We start from the raw sequence: 23,808 nt of genomic DNA on the forward strand, positions 1-23,808 counted from the left end.
CTCAGCGGAGCTCCAGCCCGGTCAAGCAAAAGGGCCCCGGCGGAGCCCCACGCGCGGGCGACCCGGCGGGGCTGGGGCTGCGGCTGCGGCTCCCGGCGCCGCCCACGGGCCCCGCGCACTGCGGGGAAGCCCTCGCGGCCGCGCACGCGCACTGCGGCCGCACTGCGTCGCCGGTACCGCCTGGCCCGGCGCCAGGGGAGTCCCGCTCCGGCAGCGGGGCCGCCCGGGCGGGGCGGAGCGGCGGCCGCGTCGAGCGCCTATTTATAGCGCGGGAGGCTCCCCTGGCCCGGGGAGTGCTCTCCCGCGGCTCCGCGTCGTGCGTGCCGCCTCGGGCGGGCAGCCCGGGCTCCGTGCGGAGCCGGGGACAGCCCGCGTCTGGGGGGCGGGCGGGAGGAAGCCGCTGCTGCGCCAAGGGGCAGCCCCGAGTGCTGTCACTTTCCGTCGCGCCGTAGTCAATGGCGGCGGCGGCCATGCGGTCCCCGGGGCCCTCGTGTCCGCAGTGCCCTGTTCTCCGTGCGGGCGGGAGGCGCGCAGGGCCCGGGTCTGTCCCGGTGTGGCGCCGCGGGCAGAGGTGCTCCGCTCTCGGCGGGAGCGGGCGGAGCAGGGCGCTCCCGGCGCCCTCCGGAGATCCCCGGGCCCGGCAGCCCCCGCCCGGGGCGCGCTGCCAGCGCTCAGAAAACTCCCCCGCACCGGGGCTGCCGAGCGTGCGGCGCTGCTGACCGTCAGCCGCCGCGGAGAGGGGGGCGCGAGTGGTGGGGCCGAGCGCACGGGGTGGGGGCGAACGGCGGCCCTGCCCGCGGGACCGCGGCGGTGTCGGGGGCTCCCCAGACCCGCCCGGGCGGCAGCAGCGCGCGCCCGAGGGCCGGGGCCTCCGCGCGCTCCCGTGGCCCGGGGGCGGGCGCGTGGCCCGGCGGCAACCTGGCTCCCGCGCGCGGGCTCCCCGCGCCCCCCGCCCGGGGCCGGAATCGCCATATAAGGAGCGGGAAGCCTCCGCCGGAACTAAGACTTATAAGGCTGTTTCCTAATATGGAAAGTGCGGCGGGGCTTCCGGCGGGCGGGCGGGGGCGGGCTGCGGCCGGAGACCCCGCGCCCCGGGGCTGGCGGCGCTGCGGCGGCTGCGGTGGCGATGCCCACAGCGGGGGACAGTCCCGCAACGGGCGCGGGGCTCCCGGCCCGGGGCGGGCGGGGCCCCCACGGCCCGGCTTTCCCCGGTGCCAGCCGCTGACGCCAGGCGGGGTCCTCCAGCCCGCGTCCATATAAGGGCTTCCTCCTTTCCATATATGGCCATGTACGTCAGGGCCGGGGCGGGCCGCGCCGGTGGGACCCGATATATAGAGGCGGCTCCGGGGCGGGCGGGGAGCCTAGCGCTTCCAGCGGGCAGCGCCGGGGGAGCCCCGGGCGGGCGGGCGGGCGAAGGGGGAGCCGAGCACTTGCAGCCGACAGCGCCGGGGAACCGCGGCGCGGGGCTCGCAGCAAGCGACGGCCCGTCCGCCGGGCCCGCGGCGGCGGAGCAACCGGCCGTCAGAGCCCCGGCCCTGCGCCCTCATGGCCGCGGCCAAGGCAGAGATGCAGCTCCTGCCCCCGCTGCAGATCTCCGACCCGTTCGGCGCCTTCCCGCACTCGCCCCCCGCCATGGACACTCACTATCCCAAACTGGAGGAGATGATGCTGCTCAGCGGCGGGGGCCCGCAGTTCCTCGCCCCACCCGGGGCGCCCGAGAGCGCGGGCTTCGGCGCCGCTGGGGAGTCCGGGGAGCAGCACTTCGAACACCTGGCGGCAGGTAAGCGCGCCGGCCTCGCCCGGGCAGGCGGGGAGTCCCGGTCCGTCGCGGGGTCAGCGGCGCCTGCGGGGGATCCGCGCTGCAGAGGCGCCTCCGTCCCGGCGGCTGCGCGGGGGGATTCTCCGGTGTGCGTCAGCGGCTCCGGGCTCGCTGCTGCTGGAGACCCGCCAGCGCCGCTGCAATATGTTACGCTCAATTATTAATTACCCAGAGGAAGGATCTGGGGCTGCGCTGCGCGGGGATGGCTCGCGAAACGCTGGCAGCAGCTGCAGTGGTGGCTGGAAGTAATAGCTATTCCTCTTTTCAGACACTTTTCCCGAGATCTCCCTGAACAACGAGAAAGCCCTGCCAGAAACCAGCTACCCCAACCAAACGACGCGCTTACCACCGATAACCTACACGGGCCGCTTTTCCCTAGAGCCGGCCCCCAACAGCAGCAACACCCTGTGGCCAGAGCCCCTCTTCAGTCTCGTCAGCGGGCTGGTGGGCATGGCCAACGCGCCTCCCACCTCTACGCCTTCTTCATCATCACCATCCTCCTCCTCGCAGAGCCCTTCTCTGAGCTGCTCTGTCCAAGCCAGCGAGAACAGTCCGATTTATTCAGCTGCACCAACTTTTCCCAGTTCCAGCTCTGACATTTTCCCTGAACCACAGACCCAGTCCTTTCCCAACCCCTCTGGAGCCCCTATCCAGTATCCACCTCCAGCTTATCCGACTGCTAAAACCAACTTTCAGGTGCCAATGATCCCCGATTACCTGTTCCCTCAGCAACAGGGGGAGCTCAGTCTTGTTCCGGCTGATCAGAAGCCCTTCCCAGCCCTGGAGACCAGAGCTCAGCAGCCTTCCCTCACACCGCTGTCCACTATTAAGGCGTTTGCTACTCAGACTGGCTCCCAGGAGTTGAAGACCCTCAACACTAACTATCAGTCCCAGCTGATCAAGCCCAGCAGGATGAGGAAATACCCAAACCGTCCCAGCAAGACCCCTCCTCACGAGCGACCCTATGCCTGCCCAGTGGAGTCCTGTGACCGCAGGTTTTCACGGTCCGATGAGCTAACGCGGCACATCCGCATCCACACGGGACAGAAACCTTTCCAGTGCCGCATCTGCATGCGGAACTTCAGCAGGAGCGACCACTTGACTACGCACATCCGCACACACACAGGAGAGAAGCCATTTGCCTGTGACATTTGTGGCAGAAAGTTTGCCAGAAGCGACGAGAGGAAGAGACACACTAAAATCCACCTTAGGCAAAAGGACAAGAAAGTGGAAAAGGCAGCTCCAGTCTCAACTGCTTCCCCGGTTCCTGCCTACTCATCCTCTGTGACTGCATCCTACCCGTCCTCCATCGCCACCACATACCCCTCCCCGGTGCGCACGGCGTATTCCTCCCCGGCCCCCTCCTCCTACCCCTCCCCTGCACACACCACGTTCCCGTCCCCCTCTATAGCAACCACTTACCCCTCTGGCACTGCCACTTTTCAGACCCAAGTGGCCACCTCCTTCTCATCTCCAGGGGTCACCAACAATTTCAGCTCCCAGGTGACCTCAGCACTTTCAGACATGACATCAGCCTTTTCTCCAAGGACAACTGAGATTTGCTGAGGTGACCTCTGGAACAGGAGAAGTCACCTTTTCCATTGGTACTATCAGAGACGGAGTCTCCAATTGCTCCCCCAACACCAGATGTTGCAAGGCTGTTTGACTTTTCTTTAAACTTCAGCTGCCTGAAACAACTGCCGTTTAGGTTTACCACCTGTGTTGAATGACTTAATTTGCATGGACTGTGGATATAAGTTCGGTATAATTTTCCCCGTAAACAATAGTCTTTTATTAGGAAGAAAGGACTTTCGATTAAGTATGTAGCTGATGTAAATTGTACATGTGCCATGGTTTTGCTTTCCTTTAGGTACTATTGATGTGAAAAATCTTTGCATATCCATATTGTATTATTTGGAGTTTGCAGGGCCATATTTGTAAATGTTAATTCTATTCAGTGACAATGCTGTAACGAGTTTCAAACTTCTTTGGGAACAGCACTTACTGTATTTGAGCATGTTAGAGTGATGCTATGTAAATATCACCTGATGAGACACTCACATGTGGCAGAAGTTTTGTTTTTAAAGTTACAAGTCTTGGTGCCTTTTTGTGAAGCCTTGCTGACGTCATGCATTTGTGTGAATGGATGCTTTGCATCTTGCCTTAAAGTGAAAGGGATGTTACTCAAAGAATGTCAGGGAGAGAAGGGAATGGTGGGGAGGGACGCACGAGAAAGCCCTGGGGGACAGAATGTAAGCAAAAAAAAACCCCACACCCCTCAAAGTCTATTTTTGTTACAAAAATGTAAATATATATATATATATTCAGGAGTTGGAATGTTGTAGTTACCTACTGAGTAGGCAGCAATTTTTGTATGTTATGAACATGCAGTTCATTATTTTGTGGTTTATTTTTATTTTGTAATTGTGTTTGTTAAAATGAAAGTGACTGTTTGGCTTCTAAACACATTGAATGCGCTTTCCTGCCAATGGGATATTTGGTGTACAATACCCTCCAGAAAAAAATAAATAAAATATCAAATCATGCAGACTTACACATTTTCCTTTAAGTTGCTACGCAGGAAGACTGTGCTGCAGCAACCCTGGCTCCTTGAGGGGCGGGGAAGCAGTAGGTGCTGCTTGTCTCCTGGAGCAAGGAGGAGAGGCAATCGCTCCTAAGCCCAGATGCTCATGAAGGCATGATGGAGCACCCGCTTCCTTGCATTGAGTGCATCACCTTAAGTAACCACGATTCCTGTTTTCTGGCTTGTCTAGAAGCATGTGAGCTAGTCTGAAAATGAAAACAATCCTCCCCGTGCTGAAAATGTGGTTCGAAAATCAGAATCTCAGCTGTGTGTTCACAGGTAGTCAGAAATCTCACTGGACAGCGAGGTTACAGAGCAGTTTCCAGGCTGGCTGCTGGGGGGCGGCCCTGCTCACCTGAGCGCCGTCACAGCGCCGAGCGCACGGGCGCGGGCCTGACATCCGCCAGCAGCGGGGTTTCGGCATTCATAGGAGAGCGCTTCGGGACACGGAGGTTTGAGACGCACCTCGGGGGGCATGAGAACTCTGCACAGCAAACTCGGAGGAATGTGCACCCACGCGAACCGGCGGTGCCGGGGCAGGAGCTTCTGGCGCCGGTCCCTTCAGGTGAGCTCTCCACAAACCACTGATGTTCAGCGCCGCGCGGAGCTGGGACGCAGATACAGGCCCTGAAATCGACCCCACTGGCGAGGAAGGGCAACCTGCTGGGGGCCGGGGCCAGTCCTTCCCGGGGCCGGGGCCAGTCCTTCCCGGGGCCGGGCAGCGAGTCCGGCAGGGACAGGAGCGCTGCGCGGCCCGGGATCCCGGACGGTCCCCGCCGGGCCGCCCGCTGTCGGGAGGCGCCGCTGCCGGACCCCGCGGGTGACGGGCGGCGGCTGCGCGCGCAGCGCCGGGAGCGCGCCGCGGGGCGTGGCCTCATCACGCGGCCGCGGGGCCGCCAAGGACGAGCGGAAACGCCGCTCTCGCGGCGGCCGGAACCTTGCGGACCATATTTGGTGTTTCCTCCGCGCCTTTTATGGCACTTCCGAGGCCCAAAAAAGGCGTTTCCTGCTCGCGCCGCTGCCGCCGCCCCGGGCCGGGCCGGGGCCCGCACAGCCCGCGGGAGCCGACCCGGGCAGGGCCGGGCGGTGCTCCGGGCGGTGCTCCGGGCAGGGCCGGGGCCGCGGGCAGGCCGCTGGCGTTCCCCCGCTGCTGGGCGCTTTTGCGGGCTGTTGAGCGGGGCCCGGCGCGGGCCGGCCCGGGCGGGAAGGCCGCGGTTACCGGTGGGTACCGAGGACCCACTGCCGCGTCCTCCGGCCTGCCCTGCGGAGCCGCCCCCGGAGCCGCTGCGCACAGGGACAGCCCCGGCCTGGGCGCCTGGTTTGTGCCTTAGTGGCACTAGAAAAACTGAGCCTTCGTTCTTCTTTTCCCTCAGAGCCCAGGAGGTAAAATGGGCTCGGGCACACGGACCAGCCCAGCGCCCCCGTGCCGCGCTGTGCGGCCCCTTGCGTTGTGAGCCGTTGTGAGCCGTTGTGAGCCGGGCAGCCCGTGTAAAGCTGCCGAAACGCGGCTGTTGCGGCCGTTCCCGCTGCACTGGGAGCCGCTGCTGCCGAGCGGGTCCCGGCGGGGCGGGCGCTGACGGCGGGGGCAGCGCTGCAGGCACAGACGGGCGGACAGTGGACGTGGGCCCTTCCCGGACCGGCCCTGGGCACCCGAGCAGCGCCGCAAGAACCCCAGGAGAAACAGCCTTGTCACCCTGGGCCGGGAGGTGGCGGGAGCTGCGGCCCCCGGTTTGCGGTGCTGGAGCTGGGTCACGAGCCGCGTCCACGGCCCGCGCAGAGCCAATGTGACCAGGGCTGGGACATCTGCTGAACTTCCACTGTAAGCGGCTGTTCCTTTCAAAAGCGTTCTGTTTGTGGCCCAGTAGACTCTAGAATTCTCAAGAGTTTTAAGTGGACACAATATATTTATGAAGAGGGCTTGGCTGTGTGGTTATTGAGCTAAATATTCCATGTGTTTACCTGCGTCCATTATCTGAATGTAGTGCTAATAAGTGCTAATTAGACATAGAGGCAGGTCTGAAAGCACATTGAGACTCTAGAATGAAATATGAGCTATAGCTGAAGAACAAGAGCTTTTAAAATAGTTAAGTTTTTCTGCTTTAACCAAAGTGACTTTATTTTTAATTATCCAACCTTGACTGACAGACTGTAATGATTTATGGTCTTGACCTGACTAACGACTCTCTCCTCTTAAAGACAGAGGCCGATGGTATTAAACGCTCTGCAGGACTCGGTTTCTGGTTGTTCTTTGGCACGGCTGTAATGCAAATGATAGATGCTTAGGCAGAAGCGTTTTCAGCATGCACACGTCACTTTCTTAATTACGAAATGCACTATTAAAGCATGTTTGTTGAATTTTTTTTCTGTAAGCACATGGGGGTTTGGTTTTGTGAGCTTTTCACTCTGCTTTTTTGTATCTCCAAAAACCAACACAACAACTACACCCCAGGCAACAAAAACCCCACAAAGAAAACCAAATCCCAACCAACCAGCCCCAGAAATCAGCTCCGGACGAGCACAAACCCAGCAGGAGGGCAGCGAGCTCCGCGAGCGATTCAGACCCGAACGGCTCCTCCCGTGAGCTGCACGTTCTGGTGACAGGTTTCTTGATCTACCAGAGGGTAGAGAATTTGACATATGGGTGCCACTGGAAACATCAACCCCCGCAGCACCCCTGAGCCGGGTGTTGCGCACTCCCGTCCGAAGCCGCCACGCTCAGGCGCAGGGAGCGCGGCACAGAAAGAGGTGGTCCGGGGGGAGGGCTGGTTTGTGCGCGCTTCTCCCGGGGCGCGCTGGGATCGCGGCAAGGAGCAGGAGGTTGCTCTGTTCCGCGGGGGCTCCGCAGGCGTCCCCGGAGCGGTGGCTCCTGAGGGCCGGCTTAGAAGGGGCAGCAGGTGGAAGAATTAACGCGCACATTATTTTGTGCAGGCTTTAGAGATTCCCGATTGTTTCTCAGCTGCAGAGCGAGCAGCTGGTGCCAGGCCCTGCGTCCAGTTCAGACGCCACATGTCCCTGTGCTGCCATCTCACGTTGAAAACACAAACAACACCATCAGCTCACTGGGAAATAACTGAAAAACGCTGAAGTGACCTTGTAGATCTGGTATTGAGCATGAAAATAATGATCACGTCAAGTCATGCAGTTTGGGTTCCTTTGCTCTCCTTTAGGAATCCCAGGTTAAAGCTCTTGGTTGTTCATCTTTATTTATTTTCCTTAGTGTTTGTGGTTTTCTTCCTCCTTCCCAGTTATTCCCTGAACTCGCAAAGAGCAGAAACCTGTTTTGTTTTCTAGTTCAGGGCGCCTGGAGACGAACGCTGGAGTGCATCTCTGTACTATAACATGAAGAGCACAACTTACACATAGCAGGTAGTTTATAACCTGTTTTCTGACACGCGTTCCACGGCTCGTTCCTGCTGCCAGCAGAGCCGAGAGCGCTCGGTGGCGCCCTGTGTGAGCTCCACACTTCAGGGCATGTTTTGAGGAGCATCAGCCGCGCTGCTCCCAGAAACACTGAATAAACGTCTCTGCACACAGGGTCTGGGGTGCCCGTGAACCTCTGGTGAGGATGGGTACGACAAACAGTGCTTTTGTTCCCCCTTCATCTGCGTGTTTGTGTGCATCTGAGAGAGTCAAAATTGTTCTGTGCGCCTTGGAACACTTGGCCTTAACTAAGCCTTTGCAACAGCTGAAAGAAGTCCAGTGGAAAAAGCCTGGGTCAGAAAGGCCACGTTTAACCAGAGCCGGCCTCCAGCAGCAGATGGGCTGCCCTGGCCGGTTCTGTGTATTCCGAAACATAACGGAAAATCGACTGCTGGGGTCCCATGCGGTCGCTGCAAGATGAGACTCTAAGTGTTACCCAGGTTCCTAAGCGCAGTTTGAAGGACGAAAGTGCAAAAAAAAAAAGAGTGTGTGAGTTAAACCAAACCACTATATGACTGCAGATGCGCTCTCAGCAATGGGGGATGCCCAGAATCCCCCACTCTTACATTATGAAACACTGTATGATCATACCACGTGTGCTACAACTTCCTAAAATACCAACCCCATCTCCTCTTGTTCTGGAGAGGTGAAGGTTTGTCCATGCGGATGGAGCTGGGGAGCCCCCAGGCTGCCTTTTACCCCCCCAAAAGTTTCAGGTGGAGCAGAAGCACCAAGGCAACATCCAGCATATTTTTACCTTTGACCGTGTGCTCCACCAGCTGCCTCACAGCAAGAGGTCTTTGAGGACATGGCCGTGTTGCTGCAGGTGAGGGGAGCCCCCTGAGAACCCCAAACCAGCCCCCAAATTGCCTCTTCACCTCTGCTTCCCCCTCACTGTTGGCACTGGATCCCTATGATGTCTGCACCCGTGGGCAGCCCCACACCACGGAGGGGTGGACAGGCCTGACACCAAACCAGGGTCTGATCCCGCAGGTCTCCCAGAGAACCCAGGAACTGGCACAAAAAGGCTGCGAAGCAACAAAACAGCGTTAATTCTATCTGGGGGGATTTCTGAGGTTCCAGGGATGCTGGCGGGCAGCACGGTTTCACCGGGGGACTTGCGGGTGTGTGAATCCCTGATGTACAGACACAGCTGGCCGTCCCGGTGACATTCGAGTGAGGACGGAGCTCCACGGTGCAGTGGTCCCGCACGTCCCTCTGCCCAGGGGCTGCTCCACAGGTCCACCAGTTACAAGGTCATAAAAACAAATGTCCTCTGCATCTCACCCGTGGTTCGTCGTTATTGCTGTGACCCGCCTGTGCCGGCTCGCACGGAAGAGCATCCCTGGTCACCGGAGCCAGGCTGGGCAGGGGCTCGAACAGCAGCGCTGGGCAGGAACCTCGGGCCATCCCGCTCCTCTTGGGCCGACGCCAGTGCCGGCACCGGGTGCCAGGGCCTGGGGGCGGCTCCCGGAAAACCCGGAGCTACCTGTGGCCGCGCTGACCCCACACAGGAGCCCCACGGGGAGCAGGTCCACGGGAGACCGAGCTGAGCCGGTCCCGGTTCCCGACCCCCGGTCCCGGCTCCGACCGCTGCCGCTGCCTGAAGAACTCGAATCCGGGAGGCGGCGGAGCTGAGGCCGCGGGGCTTCCTCCTGCTTCATTCAGAAAAACTGCAAAGAAACGCGACTTCGCGCCAGTTACTCCACTTGTGCACCCCAAGTCCACGTGGGGAGCTGGAAGCAGCTCCAGCCCCACAAGCGCGGCTGTTTTTCCCCAGCCTGTTTTCCACCCCACCGGGGCTGGTTTGATCCCATGGAGGCCGATTTCCCCCCCAGGGCCGCTGTTCAGTCCCGGCCCCGACCGGAGCTCACGCCCCCCGGCTGCTCTCCCCCGGCAGGCGCAGCTCAGGGGGTTCGGGAGCCGCGCTGCCTTCCCGTTTATCCGCAGGCCCTTCACAACCGAGCAGCGGCCACTTGAGACTCCGCTTCAGCCCCACGGCCGCGCCGCGTTCTGCGCGAGCAGACGCGTTTCCACAGGGGCCGCACACGGACCCAGCAGCTCGGCCCAGTTCCGTGTGGCCCAGCCGCGTCCACCACAACCCGCCCCTGCGAGCCGCGGCACCGGCAGATGTGGCAGAAGCGGCAGATGCGCCCTGTCTGATCCGGACTGCGGGCGACCGCGACCCCGGCCGCTCCCACAGCGCCCACAGCACCGCATCCCCTTTGCTCCGGAGAGCGGCCCCGGGCCGGGCAAAGGGGACGGTGGGGCTGGTGCTGCCCGCCCGGTGCGCCCAGGACCGGCCCCCTCGCTGCTCCCCGGCGTCCCCAGCATCTCTCTTTCCCCAGAGTGCCCTGGCGCGGGGTCGTGGAGCGGCTGACTCCGATCACGCTGCCGCTGTTGAGTCCCAGGCTGATCGCAGAGGTTCTTGTCTACACATTGCGAAGTTGTCTTGGGTCACGTTACCAGGTCTTTCCGCTATGTCCTGACACTGGTGGTGCTGAAAAGCAGGAAGAGTGTGAAAGCTGTTAGAGCTGTTTCTCACGCAGAGTCTTACCTGGCTGTTTTGGCTACTGGTGATCACTTACAACTGCAGCTCTTTATTGCTCAGTGCACGTTGCTGACATTCAGTGTACCCCTCTTGTTGGGGGAGGTGAACGGATGGTGTGAAACCCGCTCTTGAGATGATTGTCAGCAACACAAAGAGCAGCAAGATGCTCGTCATCCTCGAAGGAGCAATTGTTAGACCCTTATTTAAGGGTCATCGTCACACGATCGGGATTTTTTGGCACAAGCGGGCTGTCTGAAGAACCACCTTTCCCTGTAAACCTGTTCAGAGAGAGCCACGCTGGTGGTACAGAAGTGGAGCTTAAGAAGCCCGTGTCAGCAATCAGCAGATTCACATTTCATTGCTAAACCACAAGACTTCAGAAAATAAAAAACTGAACAAAAACAGATGCAACTCTGAGGCTTTGAGTCTTGGGTACAGTTTGCAGGGTGCTTAACTCTCTGCCCACAAAAATGAGGGGTCTGCTTTGGAAGGCCAGTAATGCTCGTGCATTCCTCGCGATTTAGCTGCGAACTGCCGGACTGGCCGCAGAGGTTTCAGCCTGCCTTGCACTCCCGTGGTGCAAACGCAGAGAAGGCAGGATTGTCGCTTCTGTCTCCCGTGGATGGGACAGGATGTGTCCCGCGGCGCCACGCGAGCCCTGCCCGCCCTGCCGGTGCCGGTGGGCGCTGCGGGGCCGCGCGGATCAGCCAGCGGTGGCGCAGCGGGGCCACGGCCGCCGGAGACACGAGTTTCCTCCCTGCAGCAGCCTCTCGGTGATGATCTAATTGCTCTAAAATGCTTTAAACTGCAAACGCAGCCCGGTTTCCCCACAAAAGACATCTGGTGCAGAGGAAGCCGCCTTCCTCGGAGGACGTGGAATCCTTTGTGCAAACTCACGTTATTCTGAAATGCTCCAGCTCGGTGTCCAGCAGCTACAGCCCAGCTGTCCGGGGCTGCGTGCCGGCGCTGCTGGGGGAGGACACGCTGCTCCGCGTGGGGACGGACACCGCGGCAGCTCCCGCTGCTTCTGCGCCCTCAGCGCGGGCCGGGTCCCCTGGGCTGAGCCGAGGTGCGGCCGGGGCTCGGGTCTGGAGCAGACTGTTGCCTCCGCGAACAAACTGCTGTATAAACACAGTAAAGATCACATAATAGTGGCTCATTATTTTAAATTTATTTATAATAGCCCTAGTTAAGTTACGTGCATTCGGAGATTTGAATGGGAAACCTTCTGGAACTTTGTACACTCTCTGTATGCTCCGAACCACCCCACGAGTTCAGTAACGTTAACCTGACACCAAACATGCTTTACAAAACAAGATTGTTATTCTGCTTTGCACGGTCCAGGGAAAACATAATGACCTCCCCTTCCTGGAGACAGATAAAGGAGGTCTGAAAGCGTTTAGTGAGCCGTTCACTGCCCGGCCAGAAACTCTGCTGGCAAAAGACAACTTTTTCAACAACAGTTTCCAAGTTCGGGATCTGCGCTCCCGTCCAGGCACGAAGAGAGTAAAACTGGGTGGTTTTTAGGATTAATGGAGAGTGTAAATTTTAAAAAGTGGAAGGAAAATGGCAGATTTGAAGCGTTCAGCACACGGGAAAATCAGACCATTTTCTTTAGGTACCTAAAAAAGATTTTTATGGATGAAACTGGAACAATTTCTACATGTGTCGTCATTCTGACAAGTAGCACTGGTTACAATTACATCTTAGGTCCTGAGTTTGCAAACTGTGACACTATTGTGAACTTAAAAACACGGGAACATTCTAAGCTACATAAATAACATAATTGTCAATGTAGAATGTGTGAAACGGTTTTTCAGGATGAGAACCATAGCACCTTGTGATCCCCGCAGTCAGCCGGTTCAGGGCCTCCTGCCGTGCTCCCAGCACCGTTTCCCGTTCGCCCCCTGGCTGACACCTGCACAGCCCCACGTCCCCCCCTCTGCTCCTGCCCCCCTGAAACCACAGAGGAAATCTGGACCCCCCTGGTCCTCTCCTCATCGCCACAGAAAGCGATTTGCGATCCTCAAAGGAAAGATGCTAACGAGTTAGGAAGTATCGCTGTGCAAGTCCAAGTGACTCGGTTGCGGTTTCCAACAAAGGGAAGCGCAGGAGGACGCGCTCCCTCGCGGGGCTCCGGCACAGGTGTCGCGGGTTCACGAGGCAAAGCAGCGATGCGAGCGGCGGCCAGGTGGTCCCTGAGCTGCAGAAGCGATGCTCAGGAAGCACCCGGGTGAACCCGTTCGCCCGCACAGCCCCTGGAACAGGACGGCTGCTTTCGGGCACCGCCAGGCAGCGCTGCCCTGTGACTCCAGGGGACGAGGGAGGGGAGGACGTGAGGTGGCACCGTCCACCGGGGGTTACAATAGAAAGGCAACCACCTACAGCAGTTTGGGTTCCTAGGCATATGAAACAGGGAACTTTTAAAGCGACCGGTTTCTGAAGTGCTCCTTAAGCTCCAGGCAAACCAGCCAGTGCAGTTGCAGCTGCTCAACCGAAGGGGGCTGTGAAAAGAACCCAAGCGTTTGGCTTGGCAGCAGAGACGAGCCCCCGCTGTCACGTCCTCAGCGCAGAACCCTCCAGAGCTCGCCGTGGTACCCATCACCTGCGTGTTTATCGGCTGGCCCAGCCGCCAAGTGAAGGCTTTGAGCACTCCAATGAGGGGCAATCACTCAGTCTGAACCTGTAAGAACACACCATGGGTGTTGTACAAAGGCCTTGGACCACCTGCATGTATCTGTGTGTGACACACACGGGTCCTCGCTGCCACACCGCAATGGGGGCGCCAGAAACAGTGGGAAGGTAAAAGGCAAACACAGTGGAGCAGAAGGACCACACTGCGAAAGTCACCTGCCATGTTCTTACCATTGTCTACCAAAAGAAATCCGTAGTAATGGTGCGAATATAGGGAAAAAGAAAGGGATTTTAGCTCCACAGACTGAGAGTGATTCATCTGGCAGTTATTTGTCTGAAATTCTTAAAACACTACGTTTTATGGGATGTGTGAAGGCGATGTTGCAGTTAAGGCATTAGCACATCTGGGGTGCAGACTGATTTCAAATTCAGTCATCCAAAGTTTACGATGAACAGGCACAACGCTATTGTTCTTTCCCAGGGAGACGGTTAACGCTGCCTGTCCCAGTTCCCCAGCCCCAAACACCCCGCTGTGCTTGCGGGTTCGCGGCCACTGACACCCCTGGCTCGCCCGTGCTCTGTAAAGAGCCCACATCAAACGCTGCGTTTGGAGCCAGGGTCCCGGGCTCTCCACAAAGAACGCACCTGGCTCTTCATTTGTCCGTCAGTCTCTCTTTCTTTGCTTTTTATTTTTTCATACTTAGTAAAATTCACGAAGTGGTGACACACAGCACCACGGTGCTTTGTGGTGCATGGTTCCCTGTTAAAGGGACGAGCCTGCGGTGTGACGGGTCAGTTTAATTCCATCGCTGCCGTCTGCCCCTGCTGAGGACGGTTCCTGTCCCCGGGTCCCGCAGCAGACGCTCCCGGCGCGGCACTGCCAGGCTTGGCTCTGGACTAGCAGCGTTCTGACCTCTGTAACTCCATCCCTGTGCAGGATCCATCACCTGGAGAATTCATGGCCCACCAGGGAAAAGCTGAGTCCTAAAGCAGGGCCGGCGATGACTCTTTTCTCTCCTAGCTGGCTTTGCGCAGCTGCTGGCAGTGACTGAGCCAGGGCTGCCGCCAGACAGCGAGCGACAGCCTCATCTCCCTCGGCACAGGAAGGTCCGCGACACCGAGTTAGCACAGCCGAGTTTTACACATCATTAGGTAACAGCTATCTCCCAGCCAGACTGCTTTTCATCTGAATTAGTAAAAATTAAGCAGTAGTCCTGGCCATGCCAAGCACACGTTCTAGTTCCTGCAAGACATTAGTCGCTCCAGTTTAGAAAATATCATTTTCCTCCAAAGCGGTGGCAAATGGACCGACCGGCAAGCAGCCTGGGGCTGCTCGGTCCCAGCCTGGGTCCCGCGGTGTCTGCTCGGCGAGGATGCTCGTGTCCCGCGTTGTCCCTCGTGTCCCGCGTTGTCCCTCGTGTCCCGCGTTGTCCCTCGTGTCCCGCGTTGTCCCAGCGGGGACGGCCGCGGCAGGAAACCGCACAACCGGCCGCCCTGCCCGCCTCACCGGCCTGGCCAAAATGCGCTGCACCCCTCGCTTCCTCACAGACAGGAGAAACCTTATCGACAACAAACACACACACAAGTACCTTTAAACCCACTATCGTTCTGCTCTGTTGACATCTAATTACTGATTATAGGCGTGTAATCACTAATTATCTCTAGACACACCACCTGTTTTTGCCATAGAGCATCAGTGTTCGCTCCAGAAGCTGGAGGCAAGACCAGCTTTGATCTGCAATGGTTGATTGGGTCAAGTGCAACACCATGGAAACAAGGAAATCTCAGCCCTGTCCAGGAGCACAAGCGGGCACAAAGGGAGCAGCTGGCGATCCCTGGGACAGGTTGGAGTGAGAGGGAGCCACAACGGCAGAGCGACGTTGGAAAGCAAGCCAGCGTTTGCCATCTCAGCCAAGGCCAAAGGTGGAGTTGCTGAGTGAGAGCAGCAGCTTCCCAGCCTGGGAGAAGATGGCGGTCGGTGTCACCAGGACGCAGGGGACAGACAGCGCGGGTGGAAAGAGGCCGATTTGGAGAGGAAGAGAAGTGGGCAGGGAGGCAGCACATGAGCTCATGGGAACTGGGCTGACTGCTCTTAAGTGAATTTGGCGCAAGTCTGACAGAATACTTTGGGCTTCAAACCGACTGAGAATGGCTAATTTCTTACGTTTATCCATCCCACCCTAGCAGTCCACTCCACACCACGCCAGACCGCTCTCCAGCGGCTGCAGTCTCACCTCTCCCCAAACCACGATCCCCAGAACGCCCACTGACCTGCAGCCTACAGGAGATGTCTGCAGGTTTGCTCGGTAGCTCCTGAGGTCTGGAGCTGCGTCTCTGGGCTGGTCTCAAACCATCTCCCCCTCCAGACGGGGCTGGAGTTCACCTGGCGCGCAGAACCTCCGGGGTCCCCGGAGTTCCTCCTCCTTAGTTTGGGTGGGGTCAGTAGTTACACAGACTGTACCCAGTTTGGAATATTTTGGGGTTTCATACTGATGCCGAATCTGTACTTCTGAACCTCTTAAACACATTACGTCTGTTGCCTTGTGAGGGCTTTATCTCTGGCACCTTTTGTCTCCAATAACTTCATGGCTGACTCAGTTTGCATCTGATTGTGATGCCAGCAATGCCGCGGGAGTCCCGGGGCACTGAGGAAGGGACAGTGGTCGTTCCTTAGAGAGCAGCTTGGAGCACCACAGAGGTCTGTTCCGACCTTCTAACCTACCACGTCCAGAGGTTCAGAAACTGGAGCACGGTGATGGCAGCATCAGCCACTGCCCCACCTCTGCCGATAGAGACAGCAGGCTCGTCAGTCACCTGCCCTTCACAAACATGCCATTTCTTGAGGAATTGAATATCTCTGACCTGCGCCTCTAAATGTAAGCAGGACCTGCAGATTTTCTGGTCAAGTTTGGCTCTGTTGCTATTTCTTTGGTGTTTGTCCTCAGCCCGCCTGTCCCTGAAGCACATGAAACGCAGTGCTGGAGGCCATCCTGACAGTGCTGCGAGAACGAACCAGCAAAACCACCCCGTTTATCCGGCAGCCTCTTAAACCAGGACACTCCAGTACATCAGGACTGCAGAGCAGCAGAAGGCAGCTCTAGCTTTGCGTGAAACAAAACAAGAGAAACCCAACTGACTTCATGATTGCTACTTATCATGCATGTAACAAAGGGATGCAGCTGTGTGGAACCCCGTGGAAGCAGGTGCGGCTGAGGAAATCAGTGCTAACCTGCTACGGCCACTGCCCTGCTGCTTCTCAGTGCTTCTCCAGCTGAACCTACAGCCCTTAGAGGCAGACAGACTGTGAAACCAGACATGCATTTATCATGCTAACAAAGTTACGCTGTTTTTATGTCCCTTTCATGTGCAATTAAAGATCTGCTGCCTCCAGGCCCAAAGGAAAACCAGCGTAAAACCATTTTGTATTGATTTGACATCAAGGAAGGAAATGTCCTCACTCAGGACATGGCTCTTTTGCCTGAGCTTGTGAGCGTTGGTGAAGGAGGGGGTCAGATCTCACCTAACACCAACAGACTATTTCCTTCAATAACACAACATTCTTTGAGCCTCCTGAGCATTGTGGTCACAGCTATGGAGCCCACGACGTTTTCCTCCCACCCCCTCAACTTTCTTTGGAGCCTGAGTAGCTCCAGAAAAAGAAGCAAGAATAGAAAGCTGGACACTAAGTACTGTGAATTTCTGGCGTGACTTTATTGCTGCCCAAGCCTTCGTGTTTCTGTGGGGTGAACGGGGAAGATGAGCTGGCACATGGTGCCAGGAAGCACTGGGACCTGTCTGATTCCCGCCAGGCAGGGATCACTGGGTCACTGCAGCGCGGGGTCACTGCAGCTGGGGTCACTGCAGCTGGGGTCACTGCAGCCGGGGTCACTGCAGCGCGAGGTCACTGCAGCCGGGGTCACTGTAGCGGGGTCACTGCAGTGCGGGGTCACTGCAGTGCGGGTCACTGCAGCCGGGGTCACTGCAGCGCGGGGTCACTGCAGCGGGGTCACTGCAGCGCGGTCGCTGCAGCCGGGGTCACTGCAGCCGGGGTCACTGCAGTGCGGGGTCGCTGCAGCGCGGTCACTGCAGTGCGGGTCACTGCAGCCGGGGTCACTGCAGCCGGGGTCACTGCAGTGCGGGGTCACTGCAGCGGGGTCACTGCAGCGCGGTCACTGCAGCCGGGGTCACTGCAGTGCGGGGTCGCTGCAGCGCGGTCACTGCAGTGCGGGTCACTGCAGCCGGGGTCACTGCAGCACGGGGTCACTGCAGCCGGGGTCACTGCAGCGCAGTCACTGCAGCCGGGGTCACTGCAGCACAGGGTCACTGCAGCGCGGTCACTGCAGCGCGGTCACTGCAGCCGGGGTCACTGCAGCGCGGTCACTGCAGCGCGGTCACTGCGCCATCGCACACCGCGGGAGGTGCTGCCTTGCGGCGGTTTACTGGCTCACGCTTTGAAACACTGCATTTGATTTCCGTTAACCGATAAATGCCCATGAAAATCATCTGACTAAGGAAATCCAGATATTTACCACTGATACTGAAATTATCCTTTGCTTGATAAAATCCACCTGTAATATCTAGCATTGTGATTCTGCTTCACTAGCAGTGTAAAACAAAAGTGAGAGCCAGTGGATTTCACCTCATTAGTGCAACAAAGGAAACACAACAAGATCTTTACCTCCTGGCGTAGTGAGCAACTTCCAGTGGCACAGGCAACAACATTATGTGAACGAGAAGCCACAATGTGGGACATGCTTCACTGCTTTAAAATCCTTTTCTGTTTTTATTATAGACAGAATGATGCTGCCTAGAGCATCTGGAAACTGGGAACCGGCACAGAAGTTTGCCAACAGAGGATGCAGAGTTTATCCAATTAAGAAACTGCCTGCCAGCCTGACAAATGGAAAATGAATTAACAGAATCACAGAATCATCAGAAAATACCCAGCAGAGAACAACGGTGCCTTGGCAGCAGCAGGAAGGATGACCTAATATGACTTCTCTGTCAATACTTTTGCTGTTTGAATGATTCAGTTGGTAATTTAAATTCCCCCTCAAATATCTAAAAGATAGCACCTCGTAAGCGGGCAGCGTCCTGGAGAAAACGCTGTGAAAGCTGCGGCGCGCTGCGGAGCTCGGTGGCCGCTCAGCAGGCCGGGCAGTCGCCACTGGAGCCCACGGTGCCCCGCACGGGGCTGACGGGAAACCCAGCCGGTGCTCTGGCAGCAGATGATGAGAACAACAAAGGAAACCAACACGGCGGCTGAGTGCACGGACAGGAAAATGCCCACTCCAGACAAGGTGATTATGTCCCATCTTATTAACTAATCCTTCTGCAGAAACGGATTTGCCTAAAGACCATTTCCAAGAAGGCGGCACCACTCCCCCATTCATAACTAGTGTGGTTCACCTTGTGACACAACTGATTTCCATTTGAGTGCTGCTTAACAAAACCAGTTCTTACTCAACTAGAAAGACTCAGTCTAGCCAGACATAGATTAGAAGCTTGCCAGTACAAAACAGAATTTCCATAAAATAAATGCTGTTCCCTAAGCCAGAACACCGGCCCATTTCTTTTCTTTCGAGAAAGAGCAGCAGCGCCCATCTGGTGGGCTCAGCTCAGACTCCGGAACACCAGGCCACGCTCTCTTGTCCTGGGATCAAGACGCGAACGCGGTCCCGGAGCCGAGGAAACGCTCCGCAGGCTGTTGTGCGGGTTCTGGCGGGTCCCGCAGCAGCGCCCGCGTGCGTGAGACCCCGCTCCGGCGCTCCCCGTCCTCGCCGGCGGCGCTGGGCAGGCGGCCGGTCCCTGCTCTGCATCTCTCACCTGCCTTGCACAGACAAGTGAGAGATCTGCTCTGCCAGCGGGATCTGAAGATGCATCGCTCATGACTGTTTGCCTCAAAAGTGTTTTTGTCAACCAGCATATAAACATATGATTTAAAGAAAAGAAAATGGGCTTAATTACAGGGGACAGATATTTTGTTATTCTATAATTAAAAGCTTCAAATCTTATGAGACACACATTTACAGAAATACAAATAATGCATTCCACTGGCCCAAAATCAGGGCTGTTGCAGCGAACACACACTGAACCCAAACTTCAGCTTTCATGGTATTCTTGAACTAGAGGCCTTACAACACCTAACAAAAAGAATCTTAAAAGTGAATGGCAATTTGAGAAAGAAGATACAGAATTGTCTTTTATACAGCTAGTAACTTCCATCAAAGGTCAGATTTTAAAGCCTTCACTACTTAGAAGAGCCCCTGTATTGTATCGCTTTATTGGTGCAGATAACTTCAGTGCAAGCATTTATGCAGCAAAGAACCAGGGAAGATAAACATTAGAATCAGGATTTGAATAAATATTGCTATTAAAGTACAACGCTGAAACTTTTGCACATTTGCAGAACCAGACAAAGGCCAGGCCCCATTCCAAGGAATTTTAATTCCCCATAGAGCTACACAACCATATGGAGAGGTCCCAACCAAAACAAGGGGTTCACTCTGACTTCACTGTGGTTGGTGCACAGGGCCACAGGGCAGCGTGTGGCCCCAGACACGCTGGTTGTCCTGGTTTGGCAACCAGAAGCAGGGGCTCCGCTCACTGTCTGGTCTGGCCTCCGGCTCTGCAATCAGCAGAGCTGCACACTTTCCCCCTCACTAGGGGAAGAAGATGGCTGAGATGGTTTTCAGCTTCTGCCCAGAGGATCCAACTTGCAGCGGCAGGAGGGTAAATTTGCTCGGCTGAGGCAGTCCCTGGTGGGCAGCCGCTCTGTGTGCACCTCTTTGGACAGTATTGGTGGCTTCGCTGCTGAGCACCTGGTTACAGAGAGTGAGTTTGCCAGGACAGCAGTAGTAGAAGAAGCTACAAACCAAGCTCATTCTGGTTATTTGAAGGGATGTGTCCCTCCTTGGCTGCCAGGCACTGCTGCTGCCCCTGCGCCTCGAACGGGACGCGAGCATCACTCAGAGAGCAGCGCTGGGCTCTCCTCCCGGCGCGTCCCTGGTGGGCAAGCAGCCGGGCTCTGGCGCAGGCATGGAGCCTGTGTGGTAAGCTCCGTGAAGCCACAAGGGGCAGATGCATATTGAAGCTCAGGTAATTTCACAAGAACAAAAAACATTAACCCTCTTTGGTGTTGCTTTAGAGAAAGTAGTAGATGGTGACCAGGTTTTTATTCTGCTGTGCAACACAAAGCTCTTAAAGTAACTCATCCAAGTTTGCTGACTCACGTTGTTTAAATGTAGTGCATCCTCTCTTCTCCTAACCCTTCAAGCCTGAATAATTAGTTAAAAATTCCAGGTCCTGTGGATTGTTCCACTTAGGTGGAGAAAAAAGGGACAGAGTTAACGACAGCGGTACAAGTCAAGTTACAAAAGCAGACTGACTGATTCCCAGAGTGCAGAAGGAAGGAAACAATCCCAAACCGTTTCCTCCCTTCACTTCAGTCTGTCGGCCAGTGCCCACAGGCTCCCTCCCCAGGCATAATCGCAGGGTCATTGTTTTCCAAGATGGGTCAGGCGCCATGTGATTTTTTCCACTAGTGAGAACCACCAGTCCTCAGGGGACTGGCAGACAATGGCACCGCTTTGCTTTCACTGGGAAGGTTGGAAAAAACATAACTGACATCGCGTAACATAAATATGTGGTGTGAGAAATTACTGGACAGGATGTTTAGCCCAGATACTATGTACACTTGGAAAAAGAATTTAAAGTCAAAATTGCAGTTTCAGTTGTGTGGCAGATTTCACAGGCTGCTACTCAGTTGCAGCTGTTAATGTATTAAAGACCCAGCCTTGGCTGCCCCTGTGTCCTTCAGGCCTTCTGTACTTTTGAAATGAAGTTGCAATGGAGTTCTCAAAGCAACACCTTAAATTAACCAATAGATGGAGCGCGCTTGTGCGGTTGTGTCTGGTTGTTTGCGACATGCACATGCATGCACACGCGTGTGCAGTGGAGCCTGTGTGCAGCGGGGACCTGTGCCCGGCCAAAGTGCCCGTCCGGGATGGTGGCCCCGGCGGGACGGCACGGCCTCGTGCCTGTGACCGAGCGCTCGTTCGCGAGCAGCACCCCGGGACCCGCGGGGACCAGGGCTCCGGAGGGGTCGGAGACACGTCCAGGGGACGCAGGCGGTGGCACCTGGCAGCGGCGGCCCGGGGCTGTCACCAGCACCCGCGCTGCATCGGCCAGGCGGCAGCCCCGGGCTCGGGGCACGGAGGCGGCCGCCCGCGTCCCGCCGTGCACGGGACCGTCCCTGAGCGCCGCCGCACAACGCGCCCTGTCCCGCCACGGCCGGCGGCAGCGCCGGGACCGAGCTCCGCCAGACCGGCGGCGGGAGCGGGAGCGGTAGCGGTCCCCCCCGCCGGCAGCTGGACGCAGCCCGGGAGCGCAGCTCCGCACCGATCCCGCGGGCGACGCCGGTGAGCGGGCCCGCCCTGCCCGGCCGCGGAGCCCGCCCCGCGCCCCGCCCCGCCGAGGAGCCGCCCGCGGCCCCAGCCCGGCCCGTCCCGGCGGCGCGGAGCGGAGCGGCGGGCATGGCGGCGGGCGGGCGGCGCGGCGGCGAGGAGCTGCCGGTGTACCTGGCGCGGCCGGGCACGGCGGCGGTGCCCCGGCAGAAGCGCGGCGGCCTCTTCTGCAGCGTCGAGGGCGCCTTCGAGAGCAAGACCCTGGACTTCGGCGCCCTGCGCGTCGGGCAGCGCCGCGCCCCGCCGCCCGCCCGCCCCGAGCCCGGCCCCGAGCCCGGCTCAGCCCCCGGCTCCGAGCCCGGCTCAGCCCCAGGCCCCGGCTCGGACGCCGCCGAGGAGCGGCTCCAGGACCTGCCCCCCGCGGACGACAAGGTAGGGGCCGGGTCGGCGCGGCGGGGGCGCGGGGCTGCTCCGGGAGCGCGGCGTGGGGACTCGGGGCGGGGTGGGGCTGCCGCTCCGGTCCCGGGGCGCGGGCCGGTCCTGGAGGAGCCGCAGTGTCCGCGCCGGGGAAGGGGGAAGGCTTTGCTGGCCTGGTGTGCGGGATCCTGCCCGCGGAGCGGGATGTTGGCGGCGACACAACCAAAGCGCCCTCACCGCCTTACCAGGACTGGTAAAGCCGAGCGTTAGAGCGGCCGACTTGGTTACTACAGTTGCTCTTCTTGCGGCTGTGTGAGAGGATCCCTGCCTCTCCCCACACCCCTCCTCCTCCTCGAAAAAAAAGAAAAAAAAAAAAACATTTTGGAGTTGTGACTCCAAACCAGGCTGATCCTCATCTCACATTGACACAAATCAAATACCTCATCCGAAGTGAGGGACGTGACGTTGATCTGGAAGTGGGATCACTGTCTGTATCATCAGGCACGAAGTTACTCAACTTATGCAAAACTCAAAGTAGCAAATTGATCCAGCTCCACAGCACAGATCCTTCTGCCAGAGGTGGAAGCTGCTTGCTCTTTTGGTTCTGGTCCCATCAGTGTGAGCTTGGCAGGAAGATAATTAACTTAATAACGTCGAGTAAATTCCTCAGTTGGGATTTCAGTGAGCCTGTTGTTCATTTACATGTGAGGCAAGTAAGGCCGTAGCTGGTCTCTTGGTCAATGAGCTCATTTGGGGCTGAACTTTTCATTAAATAGTTGTCTTATGGGCACAGTTTTTTGAGGGTGAGCAGGGCAAATTAATAAAGCAAAAGTCACTGAAGCGAATAGTCACCTGCAGCTTAGTCTGGAGAAGTGGTGTGGTTGTCTCAGGGTTCTGCAGAAACCCCAGCTTTGGTGAACCTTGATGAACTGCAGACGTTTGTGCTCTGGAGGACCAACCTCCCCAGTGAGAGCCTGATAGGAACAGAAACACCTGTGTGCGATGGCTTAGCCTGCTTTTGATTTGGGGAAAAGCACCAGGCTGTCCTTAGTGTCTGCTGCCTTCTGTAGGAACTGCCAGCTGGGGAGGGGGCTGCTCTGGGGTTTCTTCATTGCACTTTAATTTCTTCAGCTTGTGTGTTTTGGTTTCGTATAGTACGCTATTCGGTTGCTGTTCTTGACTTTGCTCCTTTACAGCCTGTTTAAGAGAGTTAGGAAGAAAGTTAACGTTTTCCTGTCATTACCAACCTTGTCCGTATAGTTTGAGTAGCAGCTGCGGAACTGACTACTGCGTTAGCAATTTTATGCTGCTGCTTGTTGGAAAAGAAACAACGGCTGGTCTGCAGGCTTTCCTATGAGCTTTTCTTTATTAGCTGTAGCAGAAATACGGAACAGTCTTGTTCCCTTTTAAGGTCTTATGTAGATTGCCATCTCTCGAGTTTTGTAGCTGAGGTTTTCCTTCAACAGCTCCTCTCTCTTCCTGAAGATTTCTGCTCCTGGATTGCTTCCTCTGAGGCCTTCCACATGATACGCATCAGCAACCACAGCCCTTTTTATCTGCACATCTTGCCTAAGAAGGCAAGAAGCTTAATGTATAAGTGTTCTTGTGTGTGTGTGGCCAGAAGGAATCGTATGACTTGGTTCAAGTTCAGGAGGGTCCAGCAGTCCCGATGGAAACGCTGTTGTGCGACGGAGCCGCGCTGTGCGCCTGCACAGCCTGGGAGTTTGCTCCTGTTGAACTCTTTGCAGATTCTGACAACACAAAAGCTCTTTTGTCAGGGCCAATCGAACTTCTTTGAATAATTTCTCAGATTAACAGAGAGAGAATTTCAGTCATCTACCCTTGACCAACTTGTTGATTAGGAAAGCTGAGAGTAAGAGACTAGCCTGCGCACAGGGCAGGCACACAGCTGCATCTCCTATTGTTTTTGCAGTCAACAGGTGATTTCAAGTACAACAGACCAACAGGCTTCTTTTTT

The 23,808-nt window shown here is 57.2% G+C and overlaps 2 protein-coding genes across 2 annotated transcripts in view; both read left to right on the top strand.

The window, feature by feature from the left end:
• The first annotated feature begins 1,401 nt into the window (after nt 1-1,401).
• On the top strand, nt 1,402-4,363 carry EGR1 (early growth response 1). Its single transcript, XM_065849339.2, has 2 exons — nt 1,402-1,780; nt 2,088-4,363. Exons 1-2 carry the CDS (start codon nt 1,546-1,548, stop codon nt 3,383-3,385), a joined length of 1,533 nt encoding a protein of 510 aa, XP_065705411.1. The 5' UTR covers nt 1,402-1,545; the 3' UTR covers nt 3,386-4,363.
• A 17,164-nt stretch (nt 4,364-21,527) lies between these two features.
• DPYSL3 (dihydropyrimidinase like 3) overlaps nt 21,528-23,808 on the top strand; it is a 31,945-nt gene continuing 29,664 nt past the window's right edge. Inside the window, exon 1 of the mRNA XM_065848919.2 lies at nt 21,528-21,845. Within this exon, the coding sequence (XP_065704991.1) occupies nt 21,543-21,845 (303 nt within the window). The 5' untranslated portion in view covers nt 21,528-21,542. The remainder of the gene's footprint in view (nt 21,846-23,808) is intronic.

The sequence above is a fragment of the Patagioenas fasciata genome, chromosome 14, assembly GCF_037038585.1.
Source record: "Patagioenas fasciata isolate bPatFas1 chromosome 14, bPatFas1.hap1, whole genome shotgun sequence".
Taxonomy (NCBI): domain Eukaryota; kingdom Metazoa; phylum Chordata; class Aves; order Columbiformes; family Columbidae; genus Patagioenas; species Patagioenas fasciata.

What these genes read in the sequence shown, in the direction of transcription:
- EGR1 (XM_065849339.2), top strand. Translation starts at nt 1,546, where the DNA reads ATGGCCGCGGCCAAGGCAGAGATGCAGCTCCTGCCCCCGCTGCAGATC. An exon ending in CTTCGAACACCTGGCGGCAG is followed by an intron (nt 1,781 to 2,087) that starts GTAAGCGCGCCG and finishes TCCTCTTTTCAG; the next exon opens with ACACTTTTCCCGAGATCTCC.